We start from the raw sequence: 26,001 nt of genomic DNA on the forward strand, positions 1-26,001 counted from the left end.
TGGATCAGTACTTGCTTTACTGACTCCTCTTTTTCGAGATATTTCTTTTTCACTGGCTATTTTATTCCCCTGTGTGAATTGGCGAGATGTAGGTAGTAGGAAGCTTGTTTATAGGACCTAGCCAAACCTCGTCATTCGTCGCTAAGATGTATTTTAATAGGGACAGCGTGTTTTGTTGCGCATGGAGAAATAATTCAATCTGATTGCGTTATAACTTCTTCCGGTTTGGTTAAATGAAGTTAATTTAATACAAACAAAAAATCTAGCAATCTGGATCAAACCAACGCACATAAAAAGAAAAAAAAGGTGCCATGAAAATTTGAGAAAGAGGAGACCATTAAATACATATTGACCTGAGAATAAAAGGAACTTCATAAGAGTTATATGTCTGTGATGGTTAGAGTAGAGGGTCAAAAACAAGGTGGGAAGCTTTGGTGGGTAATATAAAAGGAATGGTAGTCTGCTTAGGGGAAAAAATATCGCTACTCATCAGAAACGGTAAAGCCTGGAAAATATCCTGGGGCCCCGTAGCACAGGATGCAACGTCAGGCTATATAACATTAGGCAGATATTTTGTAAAGACCAGTTCTAAAAATGTAAGTTGAAAGTATGGCGGTGAAGAGCAGGGATCAGTGAAATTTTGGTTACACCCTGGTTATACGACAAGTGTGTTTGTGGAGCAACGAAAATAACCCTCTAAATCAGGTGACTTAATCGGTTTGCATATTCGTGTTGCCTTCAGGCGATTTTGTTCATCGTAGGGAAGACCTGTAGCTAAGAGGCTGGTGAAAGCAATATTTACTTCCCCCACCCGCAAGTTCGAAAACTGATTACAAACGTCTGGAGGTCGCAAGAATCCAATAATGAATATGACATCGGATTATTTACCTTCAAGTAAAGAACAAAACTGGCGAGGTAATGAAACAGTGGTAGTGAACACATGTACTGTTGGAGCCGGGACTGGGTAGAGCGTGCAAAGAAGTGGATGCCAGACAATCAAGGCGAAATGAAACCGTGGAACTGCAGGGTGCACTGTGGTACACTCACCGTCAATAGCTACAGCCCTGCCAATACCATGCACAGGAGTTCGAATTATACAGAAGGTGAACTTAATCCCCTCATTTTGATAAGGTCTTTGCATAATTTATCCACGCTGCTGGTAAATAATTCAAGTACTGGGAGAAATACCCCCGAGAAGGGATTAGAAACAATTTCCTATAGCCTCTTAGCTTAACAGTTCTCATTGGTTGAGAGAAGACGAGGAGGAAGACAAGGATGGTGAGAATAACGGGGGTGATGGTAATGAGGTTGAAGGCGGTGGTGGTGGTTGTGATTGTGATGATAGCGGAGATAAGGATGAGGAGAATGACGATAACTACGACGATGGCAACAACGACGACGAATAACAGTAGAAAGAGAGAGAGTAGTGCAGAAGACATGTGGAAAGCGACACCACAGTACTGCAGAGTAAGAGAGGATGGAGAAGTGGAACAATGGACGTGAGCCGGTGCGAGCCAGGTCAGGAAACAAAATCGATCAAAATGGAGTCGTGGAGGCCGGAGAACTCTGCAGTGGGAGGTCAAAATTGGAGGGCAGTGGAGTTCAGAGTGTGGTGTTGCGGAGTTCAAAGTGTGTGGTTGTGGAGCTCAGTGGTAGATAATGGAGTCCAAAACTGAAGCCATAGGGAAGTTAAAGTGTGTGGCAGTGGCATATTGAAAGTGAGAGGTACCGGAGTTCAAAGTGTGTGTTAGTGGAATTCAGAATGTGTGCTGGTGGAGTTCAAAGTGTGGGACAGTGGATTTCAAAGCTTAGAGTTAGTAGTAATGTGGGGCGGTGGATGTCAGAGTGAGGTACAGTGAAGGCCAAAGTGAGATTTAATGGGGACCAAACTTGGATGCTGTGGAGACCCAAAGTAAGGTATAATGAAGACCAGCAGTGAGATGCGATGGAATCCAAAGTGAGGAGCACGAGGGCATGGCAAACACTGCATCCAAACCTCAGATGCATGACCATCACAAGACCATCTTCATCACAGTAGGTCAAACTTTAGAGCACTGGGGACCAATGTGAGGAAATGGAGCAAAGTGAAGAAATGGAGACCAAGATGAGAAGAAGCAACAGCACTTTTGAGGGATCCATTAGCCAGTAATTCTTCCCGGGCCTCAGGTGCATGACGTTCACAATGTAATCTTTAAATTCTGTGAGTCCAAAATCTAACGGAGTGGAGGCCCAAAGAGATATGCAGTGGAGAACAAAGCGAGGAGAAGCAACAGCAAGTCAGAGTGAGCAAGTACCAGCGCATCATCCCAGCCTCAGGTGCACGGCGTTCACAATAAGATTTACAACACTGGATGCCAGAGTTTAGGGCTGTGGAGTTCAGACTGAGGTAGAGTTGTGGCCAAAGTGAGTAGAAACAGCTACAGTTCTGAGTGAGTGAGCAGTCATTACTTCATCCAGAACCTCAAGTGCAAAATCTTCACAACAAGTTCAACGTCAGTGGATCAGAGTTTAGTGCAATGGAGTTCGATGTGAGATACACAGCAACCCAGCCTGAGGTGCTGTCGAGACCAAATTCAGGAGCAACAACATCAGCACACAGCCTGAGTGAGCCAGTAGCCAGCACTTCATCACGGCCTCAGGTGCTGGGCCTTCACAACAAGATCTTCAACATCATTGCAATTTCCTCCGCGGAAGCCAGACGCCGGGTCCAGCTTTCCGGTCCCCCTTGTGTCTCTTATTGCGTTTTGAAAAAGGGGGAGGACATTTTTATTTTGTGATTCGACTGGGCGAGGGTTATAGGCGAGGGAGGACGGGAGGAGGGAGAAGGGGTGTATAGTAACAAAGGAAGATGAAAGGGTAGGGACACATAGAGAGATAGAGGGAGAGTGAGTGAAATAGTTAGGGGAAAGTGAGTGAAATACTTAATGAAGGGGAAGGAAAGAGAAAAAATTATTGTAGGGTAGAGGGCAACAAAAGGATGGAAAGTGGGTTTGAACTACAACCAAACTACATATATAAGATTGCCTTCTGACCTGAATATTTACTTTTATTAGTCCTTATATGTATGAATGTATTACGTTCATAGAACTGTGCAAATATTTCGTTATATTCCTTCATGAGAAATCACTTTTAAAGAATAACTTGTGATTATGAAACAGTATTTAAGTTTCATCAGTACCTCCCCCAATACCAAATTTTCTTCTCTAGACCATTTCAGTTTTCCAGGAACTTCGGAACAGGAAACAAAACAAAATCTTTTCACAACTGGGCAGCAACAACAGGCTGGGGATGCCACGAGAAACTTACTGATAGGTTGATTTTTGCGGTGCGGGCCTTGGACATGTGCGGCAGTTTTGTGCACGTGTCCCGCTGCAGCTGCGCCAAATCGAATGAAATCATGGCCTTTGATAGTGATGGATGTGACGCGGGGACACGAGCCTCGCCAACCCCATATTTCATGCAGCCCATCATGGTAAGAGTTTTTGAGCGTAGTTTTTCACAGAGAATGTTTCTTCCTGATCTAGTCGCGAGCATGGAAGGCACATGGATTATTGTACAATGACGGCGAAATGAATGGAAACTGCACATCTTTATTGTGATTAGATTTTGCTGCGTTGTTTAGAAATATGATTAACAGTGCAGTACTTTCTCATGTTGAATGGAAGAATCTCTCTCTCTCTCTCTCTCTCTCTCTCTCTCTCTCTCTCTCTCACACACACACACACACACACACACACACACACACACACACACACACACACACACACACACACACACACACACACACACACACACACACACACACACACACACACACACACACACACACACACACACACACACACACACACACACACACACACACACACACACACACACACACACATTCTCTGGTCATCTGCATTTTTATATGATTTAAGATTAATCCTTTGATTTAACTTTTATAGAAGTTTCAGATGAATAAATGGTTTACTGCATATTGACAATTTCCGTTTGCCCACCCACGCTGTATACTGCCAACGTTTCACTCAACCTCCGCTCATTTAATGCTGTTGTCAGTTAACCCGTTCGTTCTGTCGATACACCACACTAAATCCATGTTTACGAGTGCACTGTATCGCCCTCACAAACCTCTTTTATTGGTAGATCAATTGTATTTGATAATTATAGGTTGCCACATTAGCAGGGGAATGCAGAAGAGTCACAAAAAGTCTCTGCGTTCACCCCTCCTTGAAAAAGGAAAAGTAGTCAATTCTGCGGATTCATGTAGCCGTATAATTATCACCAAATGTGTGTTTGTAGGAATTGACTGGTATCCTCATAAAACCCTTTGATGACCCTAATCCCCCCTCCACCCCTCAAAAAAGAGGGTGTCTCGGCGTATGTACCCAGGTTAACAGTTAAACCACGTTAAAAGTGAATTTGTGAAAAAAATAAACGAATGACATCAAACCGTATTGTTTGGAAGGAAGAAAGAAGAAAAAGAAAGAAACCGATGAAATGATGCATAGTCTCCTCTGCAGCATGATTCATTTGTCATCTTAACATTTTCATGGTTTGTGTACTTGCGATATGTCTATCTATATATACAAACCAATCAGTCAATCAGTCAGTCAAGCACTCAGTCAGGCAAACAATAAGTCTGTCTATATCTGTCTGTGTATGTATGTGTGTGTGTGTGTGTGTGTGTGTGTGTGTGTGTGTGTGTGTGTGTGTGTGTGTCGGTTCAGTTCATAGCTATACTGTAAACACCGAGAGCCTGAATAGCGACTTTCGGAAGACATGTGAGTTACTGAACCTTTCAGATTTTTCGGAATGATATATACCAGTCTTATAATGCTTGAATTAGAAAGTGGAATGGCATTTTTGGCTACAGTTGTACGTGAGAGAAAACAGTGTTTGATATTTCAAGGCACTGGTATGAGAATATGATACAAGCCCTGCCCAAAATCTTCAGTGGCCTCAACGAAATTGAAAATTGTATTCAGTATATACCTGACTTATGCGGGGCCCACCATCATCCACTCACTTTATGTACTTCTGTCCTCGAGTAACTCTAAACTATGTGACAATCAAAATGATTTCCTCTAATTAAGGAAGCCGTTAACTATGCTGAGTAGTGACTATATAACTAAATTTAATGTCTAGTGGTTTAGTGGGTTATGACGCTTAAACCGGATGTGACCTCTCAGAGGTTATGGGTCGTAGTCTAGGTGTTTTTCGAGATTTAGTAACAGCTCTTCCTTGGCGATTTGTTTTGTACATTATATACTAATATCCTCTTGTATGTCATTCATGGAAGGTGTTTTAATATTAAACCGGTTTAGGCAGCATACAAGAGAGTATTAGGTTATAATATGGAAAATAAATAGCTTAAGAAGAGGTGTCACGAAGCTGCCCATGTCACCTAGAATATGACCTTATATCCGAGGAAAGGCTAGGATTTAGTGTGCACATGATGCCGCTCAGGAAGACAGATGGGTCATTCACTTTTTAAGCCAATAGTAAGCCTTGAGTCCCTACGGTACTGATGGGTTAATAAAGGAGTGGATCATGGATGAATCGTATATGCATGGCTTTGAAGGAAACCAGAAAATGTAATGATGGTAATGCGTGGGACAGTGATTGCATGTTGGCGACAGTGAGGGGTTGCGTGACAGTAACATTTCCAACATCCTTTAACTGTAATGGTAGTCAGTCAGGTTTGACACACGTGTGAGTTTTTAGGCAATGAAGATTACGGAGAGCTGCGGTTTCGCAAGTTTAAGCACTGAGCGATGGAGAAAGATTTTAAGCGGACTCATTAGTCATAGTTAATGCACCTCTTTTTCCCTTACTACTGTTTGGAGGGAAACCATAGCTAGGGTATTACATCAAATAAGAGTCTTGTTGTCCATTGGCAAGGTGGAAAAGAAAATAGGTTTATGGCTGTAGATTGCATGAGGTTCATTTAGACAGACAATCAACCTTCCCTGAAAAGTCGACGTTACATTAAAGTTTACAGGTATACTGCTAGTTGAACAAGGACAAAGGATAAGCGTACTGAGTCCACCAGTCTGACCGGCCCGAGAACTTAGCTTGAGAAAGTGATTATTGATAACTCTGCGAAACAACGGGTCGTACTGTAAGTGGCTTTTGAAGATTTCGTTAAGTCCTTTTCCGCAGCTACAAAATTTGAACACTGCATGTCAGTATCCTATTTGGCAGTACGGCGACAGTAAAACAGTATAAACTGCATACAGGAGAATGTTGAAGTATAATATACAAAAAAAATATTGTCAAGGAATAGGTACTATGAATTCTCTAGTGTCACTCAAAATAATGTCCTACGTGAGAACCAATTCATTATTACTTATTCACCCTGCCCTTGGGTGGGAAAGGAGGTCCGGATGATGATGATGTTGATGACAAAACTTCGAACTACCTCCATAGCAGACGATAAAACCTTGCTTGAAGTAAAACCCCGATTAAAAGTCGCTTCCACAATCGCTGGGCTTTAGGTTGGCAGCGTATTTTGGAGCGGCCCCATCGTCTTGTTAACGAGTTTTGTAAACAAGGTGGAGCACATCCATAAACTTTAGCGGCTATAGGAAACTCACACCACACCACAATAGTCAACACACCATACCACCCTCTTACACAGCAGTACACAAATTCACCTTCCCACTGTAAAATACACCACACAAAGACCAGTTACTGAAAGACTTTGATGCCTCTGCATGTAGTGATTTTGTGGCTAAGATGTTATTTAACGAAACCGTCACGTCTCTGTTTCGAGTTATATTGTACTGTACAGTAATGTTTTGCCTGTAATGTTAACGAGCGTACACACTACTAACAACAGAGTTTTATAACATGCCACCAACTGAAGGCCTCCCTCTCCAGTATCAGAAAGAAACACACACACACACACACACACACACACACACACACACACACACACACACACACACACACACACACGCGCACGCGCGCGCGCGCGCGTCCTAAGACTGAATGGGTAAAAAGAGTTATGTTCTAGCTTGGCAGGGTGACATAACTCCAAGATTTACGACGGTCATCATCATTACTATCGAGCGGGGCGAACGCCTGTAGATTGGCAGGTATGGATTACGCGTGCGCCGCCACACACCAGGATGCTGATGCACGAACAGGCTTACGATCCTTTTCCCCTCGCAAGCTAGATCTGGTTATGTAGGAAGAAAGAGAGATGTACCTGATTCATTGGGCATGCTGTTAATTTGCTCTCCTATATGTCATATCATTTTCTATACTCTATCTCACCTTGCCTGAGGATGAGAAAAGTTGGCGGGTTGATGATGATAATGATGGTGATTATTATTGATGAAAAAGACGTTGGATGATGAAGATGATGATGATGATGATGTGGGACGATTCTGCACTTTCCTTGACCTTCCTGAAAGAAAAATACAGGAAAAAAAGAAGAATGGAGAAAGAAAGAATTCTGAAAACGATAATTTCCCTCTCGTAACCCGTACTTATTATGCAGTAAGAGTGAGTGACGTGGGAAAATTCTACGTTTCCCTTATCCTTCTTCCTTTCTGAAAAAACAAAAACAAAAGCATCGTACCAAAGACAGGGTGCTGATAATTTTTTTTTTTGTGAATCCTGATCCTGCCTCGTGAGTGGAGTCAACGACTAAACTTTCGCCGCCTCTTTGGCTTTTTTTTTTTTTTTTCCTGTGTGGATTTTGATAATCTGGGTCGTATCCTAGGTAGCATTGAAGACTCTAACATATCTCCCTTGGCGATTTATTCTGTATTGTGGAAACTCAGTATCCCCTTGTAAGTTATCATGAAAAGTATTTTGATATATATATATAAAAAAAAGAGAATGATTCGGTGCAATATGCAAAATTAGTCACTAAAAAAGAAGTGCTACGAACCTACCTATGCAGCCCAGATTACAGGCCAACAGTTACGTGAATCATAAGCTACTGACACTGATTATACTGATCTGCTGCTTGTTCGCCAGACTGGTTTTCGGAGTGCAGGAGAAAAGCATGAGAATGGATACGACTTTCGTTGCTGGTGGGAAACGAGTGAGTAAAAGTGTGCCTTCTGTTCCACCGTGTCTGCTTCACACAAATTGTACCTGATAGAATCGTTTATTTTTTTCGGCAAAAAAATATACCAAATCTCTCGTAACACAGGTGTGTTAACCAACAGAGGGCAGTGAGAATGGAAATACTGTAATGCTAAGCTGATTCATGTTCCATATTGTACAGTCAAATACTATACTGTCGATCCACACTTAGGATGAACTGTGGCAAAACTCTTATATAATCGTTCTGAAGAGTTTCCTGAGCCAAGAAAATCGCGTCAATGGGATTGGAGAGTCACCGGTGTGTCGTTATATATTTCAGGGAATTTAATTTATTTTCAGTGCATGTTCGTAGCTGTACATTCAAGAGCCATAATCTTCTCATCCTCTGTTACTCCAACTAGCTGCTTAAAATTCAGTAAGCCTTAGTTTTGGGGTAGAAATAAGTCTCCTTGATTATTATTCAAAACGAACATACTATTTACATACACCTTCCCATCATCTGAACTGGACACGGTTAAGGATGTTCGTCAGGTTAGAGTAGGTGGTCTGTAAAGAGGGAAATACGATCAGTGCAGTATACAGCAGTCCAGGATCTTACCATTTCGGTTTACGACGTATATTTAAAACTTTCAAGATCCGTATGGGAAAATTTATTATTCTTGTCAGTATTATTATTATTCTTACTTGTTGTAAAATTGAGCTATTCCAAAGACTATTTGGTTTAGAGCCTTCAAAATTGGTACAACTGGCCGCTTCTTTTAGCCAAAAATGGTGGCAATCCGTAAACGGGATCTCCGGATATTAGCCAGAACACAGAAAAGTGAGCCAGCCACGCTGTCTCAAGAACCATTTAAGCTAGAAAGCTGAAATTTTAGTACAATATAACCTTAAGGCGGACGCAGTGCGGAAAGGAGCATAGTTCTAATCGGTTGATTATTCTCTGAGATCGTCCGGGATAAAAAAAAAAAAAAATTGGGACTTCGGATATTCCGGATTTTACCTAATTTTCCATGATGGATTAATGCTAGAGGCACCAGAATTGGTGGACTTATAGACTGTGATGACCTAAGGTGACATGCACAAGATCAGTAACCTTGACCTCAAGGTCCCTTTATGGTTCGGCTTCTTGTGGAGCTTCAGGATTAGGCAGTGACTGTGTGAAGATTTTCTTTATCATAATTGTCATTTGACAGTTTTACGGTGGTCTAATTTGTGTTACTCCTGTGGCGTCCAAAAAGTTTTATTCACCTTAGGGGAGACTTTTCAGAATAGAAAGCTTAGGTACAGCTTTCAATAACTCTTCACTAGGGGTTACCCAAAGCTAAATACAATCCTCTATTGCTTGCAAAAACAAAATAGAATGAAAAGTACATTATGTCATCGGACTGAGGCAGTTCATCCCTGAAAGCAGTCGTTACCCCCTTCAGTACGATGACGTCCTTTTCGCCTGATTCCTGCTGGGCTGCCCCCCAAAATATTTTCTTCAGGTTTGTGGAAAATTTATCCTTGTGAAATAGTAACAACTATTACTACCGATCCCTTCAGCTGGTCGACGTGGTTTGCTGATATATATTCCGGCTAAATCAAGACAATTTTACTTTTGCCTTGGGTAAAATTCTTGCAGTGAAGTGCTATATGAAGGCCACGTGTAACTCATGTAGGTAAAAAAATCTCTTCAGAGGTGAATATAATTGTCTGTCAAGAATAGAAGGAAAAATCAGTCATCGAATTCATGAGATTTACCTACATTATAGTTTCATTCTTGCCACTGTCAGGCCATTTTACTACGCCTAACCCCTTCAGTATGATGACGTCCTTTAAAGTAATTCTTATCGTTTGCTGACAACTTTATGCAGTACAGGAAAGAGTTTTAAATTGCCTTCATTAACCTTTTTCAGTACAAGGGGCATTCCAAAGTTGAATATACTTGTAATTGTTTGGCGAGGGCAGAAATGAGATATAAATTAATCCGTGTTGAATTAATTGCACCCTTTATTTGGTGATATATCCTTAGTTTATTTATTATTTATAGACTATCAAATTAATAATAAAATAATAATAATAATAATAATAATAATAATATAATATGGTGATGATGATATTTATTATTATTATTATTAATCTAGAACAGGTCCCTTTTTGAACGGATTCATGAGTTTTATATTCAAGTTCTCAAGCTCGAAAATTCTCTCCCATGTTAAATAAAACCATCTGAAAGTAGCACAAGGAAAGGAGTGGAAACATTGCGGGAGAATCGGTAAAAAAAAAAAAAGAGAAGAAAAAGAAAAACGAAACGAGTAAAACAACTGAACTGAAGTTGGAAGTTTAGCCAGCCACATTTGGTGTTTGAGTGGCACTGGACAAAGTTAATCAGGCCACAGTGACAATTACACCAGAGACGGATTCACAGACCTTTACCAATTTTTTTTCTTCTGTCATAACTGCTTTTTTTTTTTTTTTTTAACATGGAGTAAAAAAAAAATCCTTCCAAGCCTTTTGTTATCATTGCAAAACAAAGCCAAGTTACGAGAGAAATAGCATCATTAGTTATTTTGCACTGCATGAAGGACAAGGAAGGAGAGAGCAGATTTCTAATTTCTCTTGTTCTACCTGCAAAAGCGTACCTAAGTTACAAGAGCGAATTGATTGTAAATACGTTTGACAGTCCCACTCCATGCTAATATTTCTCTTGCTGATTTCCTCCCATCTGATGCTGGAGAGGGACGCCTTCACGTGGTGGTACCGATGTAACTTGCCGGCTTCACTGCCAGTTTATGTAAACGTCCCTCAGTTCCCCCTATATGACTCGGAAGAAAGTTAGGGAAACTGCAAGATGAGGTTAGCTTCAGGTTATAGTCCACCGGGCTCATGTTCAGGTGAACCTAGGGTTGCGACTATTACTACTACTGCTACTACTACTACTACTACTAATGTTGCTGCTGCTGATGCATCATCATTATCGTCAGATATCATCAATCGGTGCGAAGAGTCTTTCCTTTGCTGCATGAAATCGTCTTGAAGGAGCTAGAATATGTAAAAGACGTCCTCTGGCTGAACATACAACCCTGAATTTCTTATTCTTAGTGGTCCGACATCAAGTTTACTTCACGAGGAAAATCGAGCTGATGAGTAAGAAAATTAAAGCCCGAATCATATATTACCTCGCTCAATAAGCTCCATATGTCATAAAGACTTTGTAGTTACTTGTAGAGAAGTATATTTTAGACTTGTGGTCGAGCGGCTTTTATATCTTGTAGTAGTTTCCCCACCAGATGTCATGTAGTGACGGGAGAGGTAAAGAATAGTATGGGACTATTTTTATTTGTCTTGGAAATATTAAACAGGTCTCTCCCATGGGAAGAGTATAAGTCCCGGGTAGCTACCTCCCTGTCTCGCTATCTCTCTCTCTTTCTGTTCTAAGGCTAATCTCCGTCTCGACCTCTCTCTAGGGTCGCTTGTCTCCTTCTACCCTCTCTTTCCTAAAATCTGGTGTAGCAGGGGTGTGTCACGTGTGTTCCTCGTGGATCTTTGTTCACGAGAGGACTGCTGACAGCTAACTGCATCATCTCCTTACTGGCCGCCGTCGTCAGCTTTCCTCAGTGTTAAGAGGGTGTAAGCATGTTTAGCACTGCTCGATTCTCGCAGACACAACACCTTCTCATCATTTGACTTCCTGCCTCTATCTGTCTCTCTATCTATTTATTTATCTATCTATCTATTATGTAGATTCTATTATCTATTATGTAGATTCATTCAGTCTGGTGACGCATTTTATATTTTACTAGCGCTGTCCAGGTGATATCAGGGTAGATTAGCCGAAAAGGACGGGTTCATCATAGTTTTTTGTACTCTTTCACGGCTAGAAATCATCGCCATGCTTAGTAAAAATTGCCTATGAAGTAACAAAAATTGCCTGGAAGTAACAAAAGTAAAGCAAAACAGTACTCTATCATATTTAGGTCAGGAAAGTGTCATACAAGTGCCACATTTCTTCTCGTTGTACAAAAACCAAGGAAGCAATTATCAGATTACTTGGAGTTCGATACTACTTTATTCATCCACTTGGGTTTAGACTTTGACTGGGGTTTATTTATTTATTTATTGCATTTTTTTCTGATACACATACGATGATAGAATACATCAGAGGTAATTTGACTATTGTCTCTAAACACACTGAATGTTATTTCTTTATAAATATCTTATTCTCCAGGCATATTGTTGTGATTAAATATATTCCGTAATGTCTCTGAATGAACTGATTGGCTCTGTTTATATGAACTAATGGATTTCTAAGTAAATCTATTCCAGTCTGTAAGTCGAATGATCTCTAAATATTTTCACATCTGTTTGAAAAATCAAACGAATATTCTAAAAGATTTTTTTTTTTCCCCTCAAAATTAGCTCAATTTCAAGAGAAAAATCAGCCCTATCACAAAAGCCAGCAAAATTTACCCCAACTTAAGATAACTGAAGAAAAGAGAAAGTTTCATGATACCGGCTGTTAATTTCGAGATGCCTGGACACATTGCTTTTAAAGACTGACGGTAACCTTAACTTTTAACTGCGATATTGAGACAAAGATCTTTTAACCTCTTTTACACGATATAACTCATGTGAATGAATTCACATGTATTTAGAGGATTCCGAAAACCGGTTTCAGTAAGATATGCTCGGATATTGTATTCTTACCTTACTAGATTGTATGAGAGAGAGAGAGAGAGAGAGAGAGAGAGAGAGAGAGAGAGAGAGAGAGAAACTATAGCCTGAGATTTAATAATTGACTTTATAATTTCATGGCTTTTCCACATCATTAGTAAAACATTGGCACATCATTCAGCCTAACTCTTCTCCACAATGCTCAGCACCTATTGACAAGGTTCAAACAGTTCTTCCCCTACCACTCACCCCATGCGAATGTGGGTAAAGGAGACGATGATGATGTAGATGAAGATGATGATGATGATGAATACTCGGATTTACACATTTTATTTTCACCACCTCCAGAAGATTTACCACGTCAACCGAATGGATGGCTTTTGGGGCAATTCTGTGCTACTTCCAGGCTGTTTTATTTGTCTTAGGCGAGAGTTCCAGACGATTTTTCACGCTTTCGGAAATCTCTCTTATTAATGTAGTCATTTGTGAATGAACAAGCTAACCCTGTAATAGAACATGAGTGATAAATTGTGCTGTCTTATCACATTTATTTGATAATTTGGAGGAAGCTTCGTGTCTTTCCTAGGTTAGTATAAAGTCCATTCATCTGCACGACAGTTGAATTAAACTGTATTTTTTTAGGAAGTCTCCTAGCCTGTGTATGGCATTTAAATGCCAACAGAGCAAGATATAGTTAAGCCCATATAATTACCTTCGTCACCAAAGCTTCAAACAAGGATTTTGCGTTTTCTCACAATTGCATTTATCTGCATGTCGGACTGATGGTCTGTCACGAGGATTGTGATAAAAGTAATAGGGTCAGATATAATTAAACGTTCTGAGATTCTTGATATTAATCAAAGGATGAAGTGGTCAACTTTTAGAAAAGTGCGTCGAAAGGCGGGACATCTTGGTGCTATAATCTATTCCATAACAGAATTCACGAGTGCTCCGTGGGGTGAGTACTGTCACACAGATAAACAGAAATGAATAGAAACAAAAAGTTGCTGATGTTATGTGAAAAAAAAGTATATATGATACATAGCAATATGAAGTGCACAACTAAAAAGAACTTGAAAGACTGGATGCTTTCAGACGATCATGGAGAAATGTTGGTTGGTATAATTCTAGCAGAAGGCTGTTGGTGAACAATTTTTTGTGGTAAAACTGTTTTACGCAGCACTAAACTACACTCCCTTTACATTAATTTGAACTAAAATCACCATATCTCCCTCTTGAATTCTGAGTTGTAACAGTAGATTAACACTAGGAGAAGCAGTATTAGAATAAATTAGAGTCATAGCATTATTATTATTATTTTTTTTCAGCCAACCTGAACCAAGCTGCAAAAGGATGAAAATCTGGGTCAAGTTAAGGTGAAAGAACTAAAATATTTGGTATTTCATCCTGTGCTTCAAATTTGTTCTTTTACCGGAAAGTAGCTCCTCTATTCTTGCATCAGTCGCATCACCTATCAGATTTTTGTCATGATCCTACCAAAACTTTTTCTTGTAATCTGATTGACAGAATGGCAGACAGACAGCAGTGTGCAATCATAACGCCAGCAGACAGGAAATAATAAGCAGAACCAGTTCAACAGAGTGGAAACTCAGTTGCAATCAGCAGACCCATCTGAATACTAGATGAATGACAAACGCAAATTTTCAAGGAATTATTAAAGCCTGGCTGACTGTGATTTTGTTGATTAACAAAATTAAGGGAGGGAATACCAAATGAACCGAAAAATGTCAATGCTACTCTGAATGAAAGGCGGATTTCTCTATATTTTTCGTGATGGACGGGCTGAAAAACAAAGAACAATCCTAGGACAAGGTAAAAAACAAATGAGGAATATTATACCATCTCTTCTGTTTTAATCTTACCCACTTCAACCAATTTCTTTTTCAAAATTCCAGGAGACTTCTTTTACTTACATTGTAAATGAAGGCTAAATTTATTATTTGTAGCTCGAGAAGTCTCTCCTAAATCGGTTAAAATTGTTTGGTGAGAGCAAGACAAGTTTACTTGACAGACTGACAAAATGAAAAAAAAAAAAAAATGGGATATGGTATACACGATCATTTACCTGGAGTCTGGAAAACAAGCAATAATTAAATCGATTAGAAAATTATTGGAGTGAAGGAGAAAATTACCAATGGCATTTTATGAATGACAGTTGTTTTATCCTTACTCAACACACACACACACACACACACACACACACACACACACACACACACACACACACACACACACACACACACACACACACTATTTTACAGTATAATACGCAGTACTTTTCGACCGGGTGCAATGAAATTCAGAATTAATAATATGGCTTGGTGTGGCTTGTATTCCATTTGCATAAAAATGTTTTTAAATATATATATTTTTTTTTTTACCTAGTCTTTACGAGGCTTTGTCATTATGTTCTACAGTGTGTATCATTACTAAATTTCGATTAACCTGATAACGTTAATCAGACTATCATGTAGGTTGAGAGCAAAACTTGCAAAGACTAGAAACTTTGATTGGGAACTGCCTCCTCCTGAGTAAGCTGAGCAAAATAATATTAAGCAACACCCCCACCAGAAACTACCCAACAGCTGGGTACGATGAATGTGCAAAAGATACGAACGTTACTGCTTATTTTGGTATATGGTTGGTATGCCTGATTGTGAAGTGAAGCACTTTGAAGCCATTACACTGGTGTATCGTGTAATAACTATTGTTGATATAGATGAAGTAGAGGAGAGCTGTTTTCAGGTTCCTGAATCATATTTTTCAAAATGCAAGGTGCATACAGCATTAGGTTGCTTTTTGGTGAGTGTGAACCTAGTTTTGGGTTCCAATATGGATTTCCCCGCCCATACATAAGTATCCCCGAAGTACTGCGAGCTTTACCACAAAATATGTTTTGCTATCACAGTGCTTTGACTTTCTGAAATGGTTCCTGAAGAGGTTCTAAATCGGGCCGAAGTTATTTTGTCTCCTCATTAAACAGCTTCTCCAAACGCAGGTGTAAATACTCCGTTTACCGCCAATGTTAACAAATGAGCCAAGTTGAACCCTAGGGTAAGAAGTGACCACAGGCGTTTGCGCTCCGTGATGTGCAAATCTGGCAGTTCAGTGATACCCCAAGGTTTCTGAATGCTGTTGTCGAGGTCATAATAATTTATGGGTTATAGATGCAGCCAAATATTAAATCCAACATTTATAGATGCAACCAAATTTTAAATCCAACATCTGTTAATCCAAGATATAATTTTGACCACAAGATTTGGCGTGTGTCAGAAATCATTGGTGTGCTGTCCTTCTACCAGAGCAACGTCTGTAACATTTGCTAGTTATATATCTCTAAGGAAAATTTGTTTTTTCATAGTTCCATCTTGTTCTTGGTCTGCCTACCAACGCTCGTGCCACGGTCTCACGCCCTTATTTCTGGCTCATATTGCCAAAAACTTACTATGAATAAACCAGGACGTGGAATCTCCGGCCATATTTTTCAGATTTTGATGTATATATTTTTTTTAATGAAACCAACCTTAATCTAATGAAAGTTGTCTGTATAGAGATGATAAACATTGCCAACAACAGCAAATGTATATGGTCTAAGTTAGTGCTGGACTGTCACATGAATAGCATCACGTCTTGGTGACTCATTTGAATCATCCCGGCAAGGGCTGGTTGTCCATGCTAATACTAATTTATCAGCACACTTTGCAATTTAGGCGTCATTTTCATCCCAGTTTTGTCTGAAGACTAGATAAAACTGGAGAACAGGACCAGTTTGTGTGCAGCATGGTTCGACCTTTCCGCGAAGTACACAACAAGCCACAGGAAGATAACTGATTCCTTTACTGTACTTAATGTGCTGCTGATCTGCTTGTTCTTGTGCTTCTGCATCATGCCGAAGCCTACCGTGGCAACTAACCTTAATTTTAGATTTAATAATTTTTTATCTGATACCGGTACTGTCTTCACCATATATTTCTCATTCTTCATTGCTATCTGCCTAATAGTTCATATTTTGGTTTGTATATTCTTGACCTTATAATTCATGTTAACTCTCACGATTAAAACAACGTAAGCATTATGTTCCAGACAACGTCAAACAATTTTACTCAGTTAAATGTGAGTCACAGGAGACTAAGAACGCAAACCAATCTGCCGTACCTAATCCCCCTCAGTTTTACGTTTTCTTGACTTAATACTTGCTTATCCCTCCCCTAGCCAAACACCTGCCACCCCATTCTCGGAGGTGAGAGAGGGTGCATAGTCGTGAGAACGGGGAATAATGGACGAAGGGCGATAGAAATAGAAAGGGGGGGAGGAAGAAAGAGATGAAAGGGTGAGGGGTCTGGAGTGGAGTTTTATTCGTATATTCTTTACCTTTTGTCAGTTAAATTCTATCCTCTGTATTTTATTCCAGTAACCTCAAACGATTGTATTTACCTCGTAATAACTTGCAACAAACGATAGGCTACAGCTGTATTGAGTAACGTTCCAGCTGAGTTTCATGAACTTTATATTCTGTTCCAGCTAACATCAGGCGATTTTGTCAGTGAAACCCACCGCAGCAAATACATTATGACACTCGAGTAATTATGGTCTTGGCCGAATATCAGGAGCTTTATATTTAAATCCAATTGGCGCCAGACTCTTTTATTCAGCAAATATACCCATTCCTTCCAGAAGAACTTACAACCAGTACATCAATTTTATCTTAGTTTTGCCACAACTAGACGATTGTATTAAGCTCAATATAGAATTTTCTAACTGCTGATTTTGATTATAACACTAAGAGTGTGCTCTCCCACACTGAATGTGGCCGTAATAGATAAAGAACAAGAGCTGAGAGCACACATACTCCCCCAAGGCAGTACCGTTTCCACTTTTATCATTCTTGTGACCTTGATTTCACTTTTTGAACTGTCTTTGCCAAAATATAATCGTTTCCCCATCTGATGGACTACCTTAATAATTAATCCAATTCTCGTACAGTTCCATGGAAAAGGTTTCATGATGTTACTAACACAGACAAAAACAAACACATCATCCCCTTGACGGAGGTAAGAATGTCTTCTGGCTGAACGGATAAGATCTGAGGAATAAAATCGTCTAGTACATGTGACAGCTTCAATAAATGTATATTTTTACTGGGCACCTTTTCTTAAACATTATTTTTCCTACCATCTGATGATCCTCTTTTGCTCTGAAAAGACCTCCCTTAGCTGAGGGGTTAGGAACGGGCTTCAAAAATACTTCATGCGAGGTGCGTTTCCTCCGTGGCATACGGTTGTCACGTGGCAACAGGAGTGATAGATTGTTCGTGCAAAAAATGTGTTGGGAAGGATTTGATCTATCACCTCCAGTTCAAAAATCTTTCCCAAATGAACAATATTGCGTAGATAACAAAAATGAAACAATGAACACGTCATCTGACCTACGAGGTTTATAGACGTCAGTGGAAATTAATTCTTTCCACACTCTCTTCAAGTTCTTTTGCGACAAGAGATCTCTCCTATGTTAAATAAAATCTCTAAATTGTTAAAAAAAATAAGATGCAATAATACTGATAATATTACCGTACGAGCTTTCTTGCTTTACATCTATATATCATCCCTTGTGCATAAAGGTTTATATATATATATATATATATATATATATATATATATATATATATCTATATATATATGTGTGTGTGTGTGTGTGTGTGTGTGTGTGTGTGTAAGAAAAAATCATTATTTTTACCGATATTTTACTTCTCTTTCCACATTCATGAGTAGAAACGATTCCGAACAGGAATAGGAGACCATAGAGGGAGGAAAATCATCGAAGTGCCCAGTAATAATCGGTCACACAACCATTCACTCATAAATGAAGCCTTCGAAATTCTTGGCTCCACCTCACAGGCCAAGCGATCCGCACAAAATTGCACTTTATCATACCTGGGGAATAGAGCAATTTCGTCTACTGGCAGGTTAAAAAAAATGGTGCAACCCTTGTAATGTGAAACTTCGTACATGAGTCATCTATTGTTTTGTCATTTCAACTGATTAATCGGATTTTGTACCTTGCTTATACTCATTCAGTTAAGTTATCCATCCACCTTCTTTGTTTGGCCATTCATGTCCCCTTCTACCATTACGCGCGTTCAAATACAGCCTTTCACTGCCTATATATACATCAATTCTCCCTCCGATCATTTAGGCACACTCTTCTCTTTCGTTTAATATCAGAAATTCTTACCCAACATATTTTACGAGTCCCTGCATTTCATATCTTATTCTGTCCACGATGACATGTTGTTCTTTATATTTTTAATCATACGACTGTAATCTGTGTAGGGTAGACTTTTAAAAGTGAGTGGATGAGATAAAGGCTTCATCAACCCTTCCACATCTCAGGGCCCTTCGAAACTGAATAAACTCATCTTGAGGCAACAGAAGTATTAGGAGAAAATAAATAACCATATTAATTCAGTCAAGTAAACTATTATTCACTTTCTGTCTTACTTACGCTGCCCCACACTCATGCCTCATCTTCGTTTCATTTTCCTTCCTACTACATAACCATTTCAAATACCCACTAACTTCTCCCTTCCCACCTACCCTATGACTTAACTTTGTATTTCTCTCATCATCCTTTCCCTCAACCTTTGTATTTCCATTATCTTCCCCCAAGCCTTCTAAAAATCTTATCTTTCCTCCACTCTTATGCTTCTCATCCTTCTTTCCCTCAAACGTCATATTTCCATCACCTAATCATCCCTCAGACCTTGTATAAGTCACATCATTCCTTCCCTCTTGGATTTCTTTCATCATTTCTCTCAAGCACCATAATTAAGTCACCCTCCCTCCCCTCAAGCTTTCTATAAATCCCATCTTTCCTTTCCTCTAGTATTTCTCTCATCATCCTTTCCCTCAGGCGTCACATTTCCAACATCTGCCCTTCCCTCAGACCTTGTATAAATCTCATCTTTTCTTCCCCCAGACCTTGCAGTTATCTCAATTTCCCTTTCCTCAAGCCCCGTATTTATCTCATCTTCCCTTCCTCCGCTCTAAGCCAGCTCGAACACCTGATAACTTCCCCCTGGCCGCCTTTCCCATCCCCTAACCTCCACCATTCTCACCACAAATCGCTGACGCCCCCACAAAACATTTGATTAACCGGCCGTTTCTCCCTCCGGCTGTATCGATTCCCAATTAGGCAGCGTCTCGAGTCTCTGCCTGAGGATTAAGACTGAGGTTAACCTGGTGTGAATAGCTTTGTTACCGGGTATTGTGCTGGTTTCCGCGTATAGGATTCCTTCATTATACTTACAAACATTACTCATTCTGAATGTCTGTTTCCACTGAAGTTTATTGTACTGGGTTCTGCATATAGAGTTCTTTATTTAAACCCACAAATAGTACATTTTCTTAATTTATTTCTCCTGAACTTTGCAATCACTTATTTTTGAAGATGGTTGTATTGCCATATGTTTCATTAAAGGGTCATATAATTCTTAAGATATTTGTGATTAAAAAATGAAGTTGCACTTTTTTATATTTTACACTTTCTCCTAAAAAAAAAAAAAGCTTAATAAATCTGCATGATTAATAAATTCGTGAGAATAGTAGTTGTAATAATAGTAGTAATAGTAAAAGTATTAGTAATAGTAGTAGCAGAAGTAGACCTAGTAGTAGTAATATATATATTTAATAATAACAACAAAAACAACAACAACAACAACAATAATAATAATAATAATAATAATAATAATAATAATAATAATAATAATAATAATAACAACAACAATAAGATACTTTAGGGCAAAACTATTATGCAGTCAAACCTGAGCTGTTAGAATGACAGTAAAATCTCATAATAAATCCAGGTCTTAAATGCACCGAGCAATAGATAACACCTTTCTTAATGGCTGTAATGGCGCCTGCAAGATTAATAAGCGCATCTTGCAGTAATAATTAGAGATCTTCTAGAATTATATCTTCACAAAGGACATGGGCAGAAATTGTTGGAGGAAGTTTGCCAATAAACCTTAAGTATTGTTGCTCAGCGATGTTTTACTCTCCTTTTTTCCTTACTGTGTTACAGTCTTTTCCAGTCAGTTCCGTACAATGACGGCTTTTATGTTTTATTTTCATCACTGTCTAGTTATTTTATTCAGCTTAAGTACGACTTCCCTGAATGAAAAACTAAAATCACTCACCATTAATTCCTTCACCATAACAACGCAAGTATTTTGGCTGAACATTTTTATATTTTACGCAGCTTAAGAACTCTGTTTTGTCCTTCAGTACGGTGACTTCTTTTGTACGTTAGTCTTAGTATCTCCATTCATATTTAGTCAACAGGTGAATGATGGTTTCTGCAGTTTGAAATACCTCTTCCAAGCCGAGTTACACTGTGTGGAGGTTGCGGTAAAAAAAAAAAAATAAATAAAAAAAAAGATAAATACAAATAAATAAATGCAAATATATAAACACATTGAATATTAAAACTGATCACTGTTTAAACAAGTTTATCCACGATTATGTATTCATTCTTCGTTCTTACTCCCTGCAGACGATTTTATGTAACTGGGGAACTCCCCTCGCAGTGATGGAATGAAAATAACCACGTCTGCTCTCTTCCATAGAGAAAGATCTTTTTAAAAATTCCTAACATTATTGTCAAATGGTATGAAGAATATATATATATATATATATATATATATATATATATATATATATATATATATATATATATATATATATATATATATATATATATATATATTCCTGCTACCACTTATATGAAATGATCTGACATTAGCAGGAACAAATTCCAGTCTGGATATTACCTAGTCAAAGGGCTGAATCTCAGAGGATGTGGTACAGGCCTGGCGGGATGTATGAAGCTCCGTATGTGGCTTTGCAGATTCCTCAGCACCCCTTCCTAACCGGTTTCATTTGCCTCTTGCATAATCATATCCTCTTATGTCACGGAAATGCTGTACATTATGTTGATATTTAAACGATAAAAGTAACAAATAAGATAATATTAAGATGAAGTAGGTACAGTATTCGTCAAGGAAGACGTGTCCTGAACCCTGTTAGACCTCCGTGAATACAACACTGATGCCATCTCCATCGGTGCTCCCCCCGCTGATGAAGGATGGACTCGGTGTGTGGGATGCAGCAGTGCGTCTGGCCAATTATTCATTATTGGTTAATCCGCCGCCGCCATCAATATCATCAAAGCCATCGGATGCCAATATTGTGGTTCCGTTACCTGACTTAACAGGATAATCATTACGCCCTGCTTTACTCTGCTTGCTTAATTGTGGTCAAAAATTATCATCTCTCCGTCTGGATTACCGAGTTGTAACAAGCTTAAAATAGTGTTAATCACGAATAACTGCTATGGAATGGATATAAACCCTTAGGATTGTGTCATTCATACACTGGGTCTTGGAAAATTCTCTTTTAAAGGGCGAAAATCGCCTCCAAGCTGAAGGGAATTTACAGTATTATACCAGGAAAACTCTTGCACATATTGTTAAAAAAGATACATAATGATTTCGTCAAAATGCCTGTCAATAAATAAGCGGTATATAACGACATATGATGGTAATGCTTTTCAAAATAAATAGAAAATTTGTCTTGCCGTCGTGCTCAGGTCGTTGTCTCCATATATATACAGTGTTTGTTTTAACTGTTTCACAAGATTTTGGAAAGCAGCAATAACTTAAGAATGAGAGGGCATCATCTGTGGTCGAGGGAAGGAAGGGGACGCATGAGGAGGGTAGGAACAGATATATAATGGACTGAGGAGAGACTTCAGTATTTCGTGAAAAAGACGTTTTCTTTAACAATTTATATCAGTTAATAGAAGTCTTTTTTTTTTTTTAAAACCCCATTTCCCGTGAAAAGAGAGAGAGAGAGAGAGAGAGAGAGAGAGAGAGAGAGAGATCTGTGTCGTAGGGGGGGGGGCAAGAATAGTATTAAAAAAAAAAAAACATCGTCGAACTGAAAGCGAGAGAAATAGCTTCTGGCCATAATTATGAGGGTCAACATTGATGGTACTTATAGACTCCCATGAATCACATTTAGCCTGGCGTTAGTTGGAATATAATATGAAAGTACACTAGATGCAGCCAGAGAAATTGAATTAGTTATGCTCATATTTAGTGTCCATAACTCATTGCTTGAGATTCTGTGACTCTTCAGTAATATATACTGTATTAAAAAAAAAATCTAATTTGTCATATGCTGGGAAACACAGATATCCTTTTTATTTCAGTTTTTTTTAAGCCTGCAGCTTGGCAGTGTGCCTAATGGGTTTGTTTTTTGTCAACAGAAATTGTGGAAGTGAATGATGGAGGATATAAGCCATAGTCATGAAATATCTGTGTATTACAGCATGCATGAAAATGTGGTAGGGTTATTTATACCTCGATAAACATTCTTAGGGAATGAAGGTACAATAATGCTAAGTCTTACCAATCACCCTTCATTGCCATATATCTGAAAGTAATACAAGGTCATTTTTTAAAAATATTAACACTCCTATGAGCACTAAGTTCAGAATGGTAGCAAATGCATAAATCCCACTGTATTACCGTAGATAGAACAAATTAATACACGTTTACCGTAGATGGAACAAATTAATACACGGATCGTCTTTAATGCTGCTAAACCTTATATGGGAACTGGTGGTGTAATACTGAAAGGTATTTACGATGGATTCCCAACCGTATCTCAGATTAGATTTTCCAGGATGGTCAGCGGCATTAAACTCTTTCTCTGTCTTGTGTTCTTTCTTCATAAACAGTTCCTGGTTACGAGGAGGAAAATGTCTTACGCATATCTGTTTCTGTTTTGGATGGAAGGACAACGCTGAGAAAAGAGTAAAAACTTTCCATGTAGTTCTTCTTGCAAAAACAGATCAGAGTTACAAAAGGGACTCGACCTTATATATGTTCATGTATCCCACCCCAAGATATAAATGACTGCAGGCGTACGAGTCACCATGTTTTACCACATTTAAGAAGACAGTACATTGTGATTTATAACATACTTATGGTTACCACTGTTATAAGAATGCGCACAGACTTATAAATCATCCTATATATTCGACATCAGCCACCATTTATGTCATGTTTTATTGAGCCTCGAGTGAATACAGCTAAATTATGGAGTTTTTCGTAAAAAGGAAAATCGCTGGGATTGGATAGAATAAGCTGACAACCAATAGGCCACAGCGGAAGAAGATGGAAGAAGACCTTTGTGCTGCAGTAGACTGACGCAGGCTGTTTATAATGATGTTGATGATGATGATTACTGTAGCAACAAGTAAGTAATATGAGTGCGAGGGAAACTGAAAAAATACAGGAATCAAATGGTGTGTTTTTCATTTTATTCTTATTACCACCAAATAAGTTTCTGCAGCTTTAGGAATGATCGTCGGCAGTGAACTGATTAATCAGTAATATATCTAACCCCTCTAGCTCGCGAAATCTGTCTTAGAGGAGAAAATCGCCTGTAGGTAACAAAACTGTAGCCCGTGCAATGGGGCAAAATCAACCAACGAAGACAACTCCGAAAGATTTTTTTTTTAACATAAAGTAAAAAAAACAATTAAATACAAAAGTGAAGAATGGATTAATAAATAATAATTTTTTCAAGTCAGTCGGTTACCCCCAGCTGTCAAGTCTGTTAAATTCTACGGCATATTTGTACGTCATCAGACTAAGTGGAGTTAAATTCCGTATTTTTCTCTACAAAGAGACTGCACCATTATCATAAAGAATTTTCTTTTCTTGAAATTTGCTAAACTGTTTTTTGTCAAACAGTACCCAGACCTCACCTGACTGCTGCAGTTTTGTACCTTTCGTACCCTAATTAAGTCACGTAGCTTCATAATTCTTTAGCACAGTGTGTGTGTGTGTGTGTGTGTGTGTGTGTGTGTGTGTGTGTGTGTGTGTGTGTGTGTGTGTGTGTGTGTGTGTGTGTGTGTGTGTGTGTGTGTGTGTGTGTGTGTGTGTGTGTGTGTGTGTGTGTGTGTGTGTGTGTGTGTGTGTGTGTGTGTGTGTGTGTGTGTGTGTGTGTGTATTAATCAGTACTGACGTCAGACCTCAGCCTTCTCTTGGTTGGAAATTAACCCTCTAACATTGGTTGAAGATTAAACCCTCTTGCCGCCGAGAAGTCATTTCTAATCTAATACTGGACAGCCCTGGCATGTATTCAGTATGGACGGTGAGTCTTAGCGTCGAGGTAGTGACATGTGTGGTTATATATATGTACCAGTGCCCAGAGTCGGATACATAACAGAAATCACATTGAAGCATCTGGAATATGAAAGATGAAAATGACATCTTACTGATAGAAGTATGACTGGATTTGTGATGGTGATGTTGATTAATAATTTTGTACCCTGTTGTGACCAAATAGGGAGAGATGGAGGCTAATTGGTATGGCAATGAACTGTTCAGAAAATTATTGTAAGATAGTTTTTAATGGTACAAGATTTAGGATGAGATATTCAGCAACACAACTGCCAATGACATCCGTAAGGTTAACCGCTAGGTCTTTCACCCTTCACTACGATAACGGATATTGTAATTCCTTCCTGCAGTCATCAGATTGTGTTTTTCTGCTCTGAGGAAACCTCTTATAGCGAAAGATGACTGCTGTATCTTTCATCAGCAATTTGAAATCTCACTCAGTCTTAGTACATCAGTCAGAGTACAGTGGTCTTTGGTCATCTTGAATAAAGTGAATGGGTTCAAACATTCCAGTCAGCATCATTCAGCAGTACCTAAGAACTACATCCATGCTACTGAAGAATAAAGCCGGGTAGTATTCTAAGAGACTAATTCCGAAAGTGTGTGGTCGACTCGTAGTGGCATTCCAGAGGCTTTAGTGCAACTGAGACAGACAAATCAGATTTCTGTCTGTTCGTCTGCTCGGTCGCGTTATAGAGTCCGCACTAATGGCACGATACTGACGATTGGTGAATAGAATTCAACCTCTTCAGCTGATCGCGTGGCCTCGTCTAAATGGTCGAGATGCGCAGGTCAGCGCCAAAATTAGTGACCGAAAAAGATGTAAGCCAGTGAGACGAAAAACCACTGAGTCGTCAATTAATAGATAGCCAATCAGTCAGCAACTGTCCCCCTCATTCCCTGATATGCCTACTGTCCGCCTACCCTTTATTTATTTATTTATTTATTTTTTTTTTTTATTATTTTTTTTTTTTGAGAGAGAGAGAGAGAGAGAGAGAGAGAGA

At 39.0% G+C, this 26,001-nt stretch overlaps 1 protein-coding gene across 1 annotated transcript in view; it reads left to right on the forward strand.

The window, feature by feature from the left end:
• Positions 1–1,477: 1,477 nt before the first annotated feature.
• The window catches only part of LOC145408259 (calcium-activated chloride channel regulator 1-like), a 369,924-nt gene continuing 345,400 nt past the window's right edge, over positions 1,478–26,001 (forward strand). The window contains exons 1-2 of the mRNA XM_080279028.1: positions 1,478–1,652; positions 2,458–2,705. Of these exons, the coding sequence (XP_080135154.1) occupies positions 1,478–1,652; positions 2,458–2,705 (423 nt within the window). The remainder of the gene's footprint in view (positions 1,653–2,457; positions 2,706–26,001) is intronic.

Source organism: Coenobita brevimanus, chromosome 76 (assembly GCF_032717465.1).
Source record: "Coenobita brevimanus isolate Jiangsu-jjx chromosome 76, ASM3271746v2, whole genome shotgun sequence".
Lineage (NCBI taxonomy): Eukaryota > Metazoa > Arthropoda > Malacostraca > Decapoda > Coenobitidae > Coenobita > Coenobita brevimanus.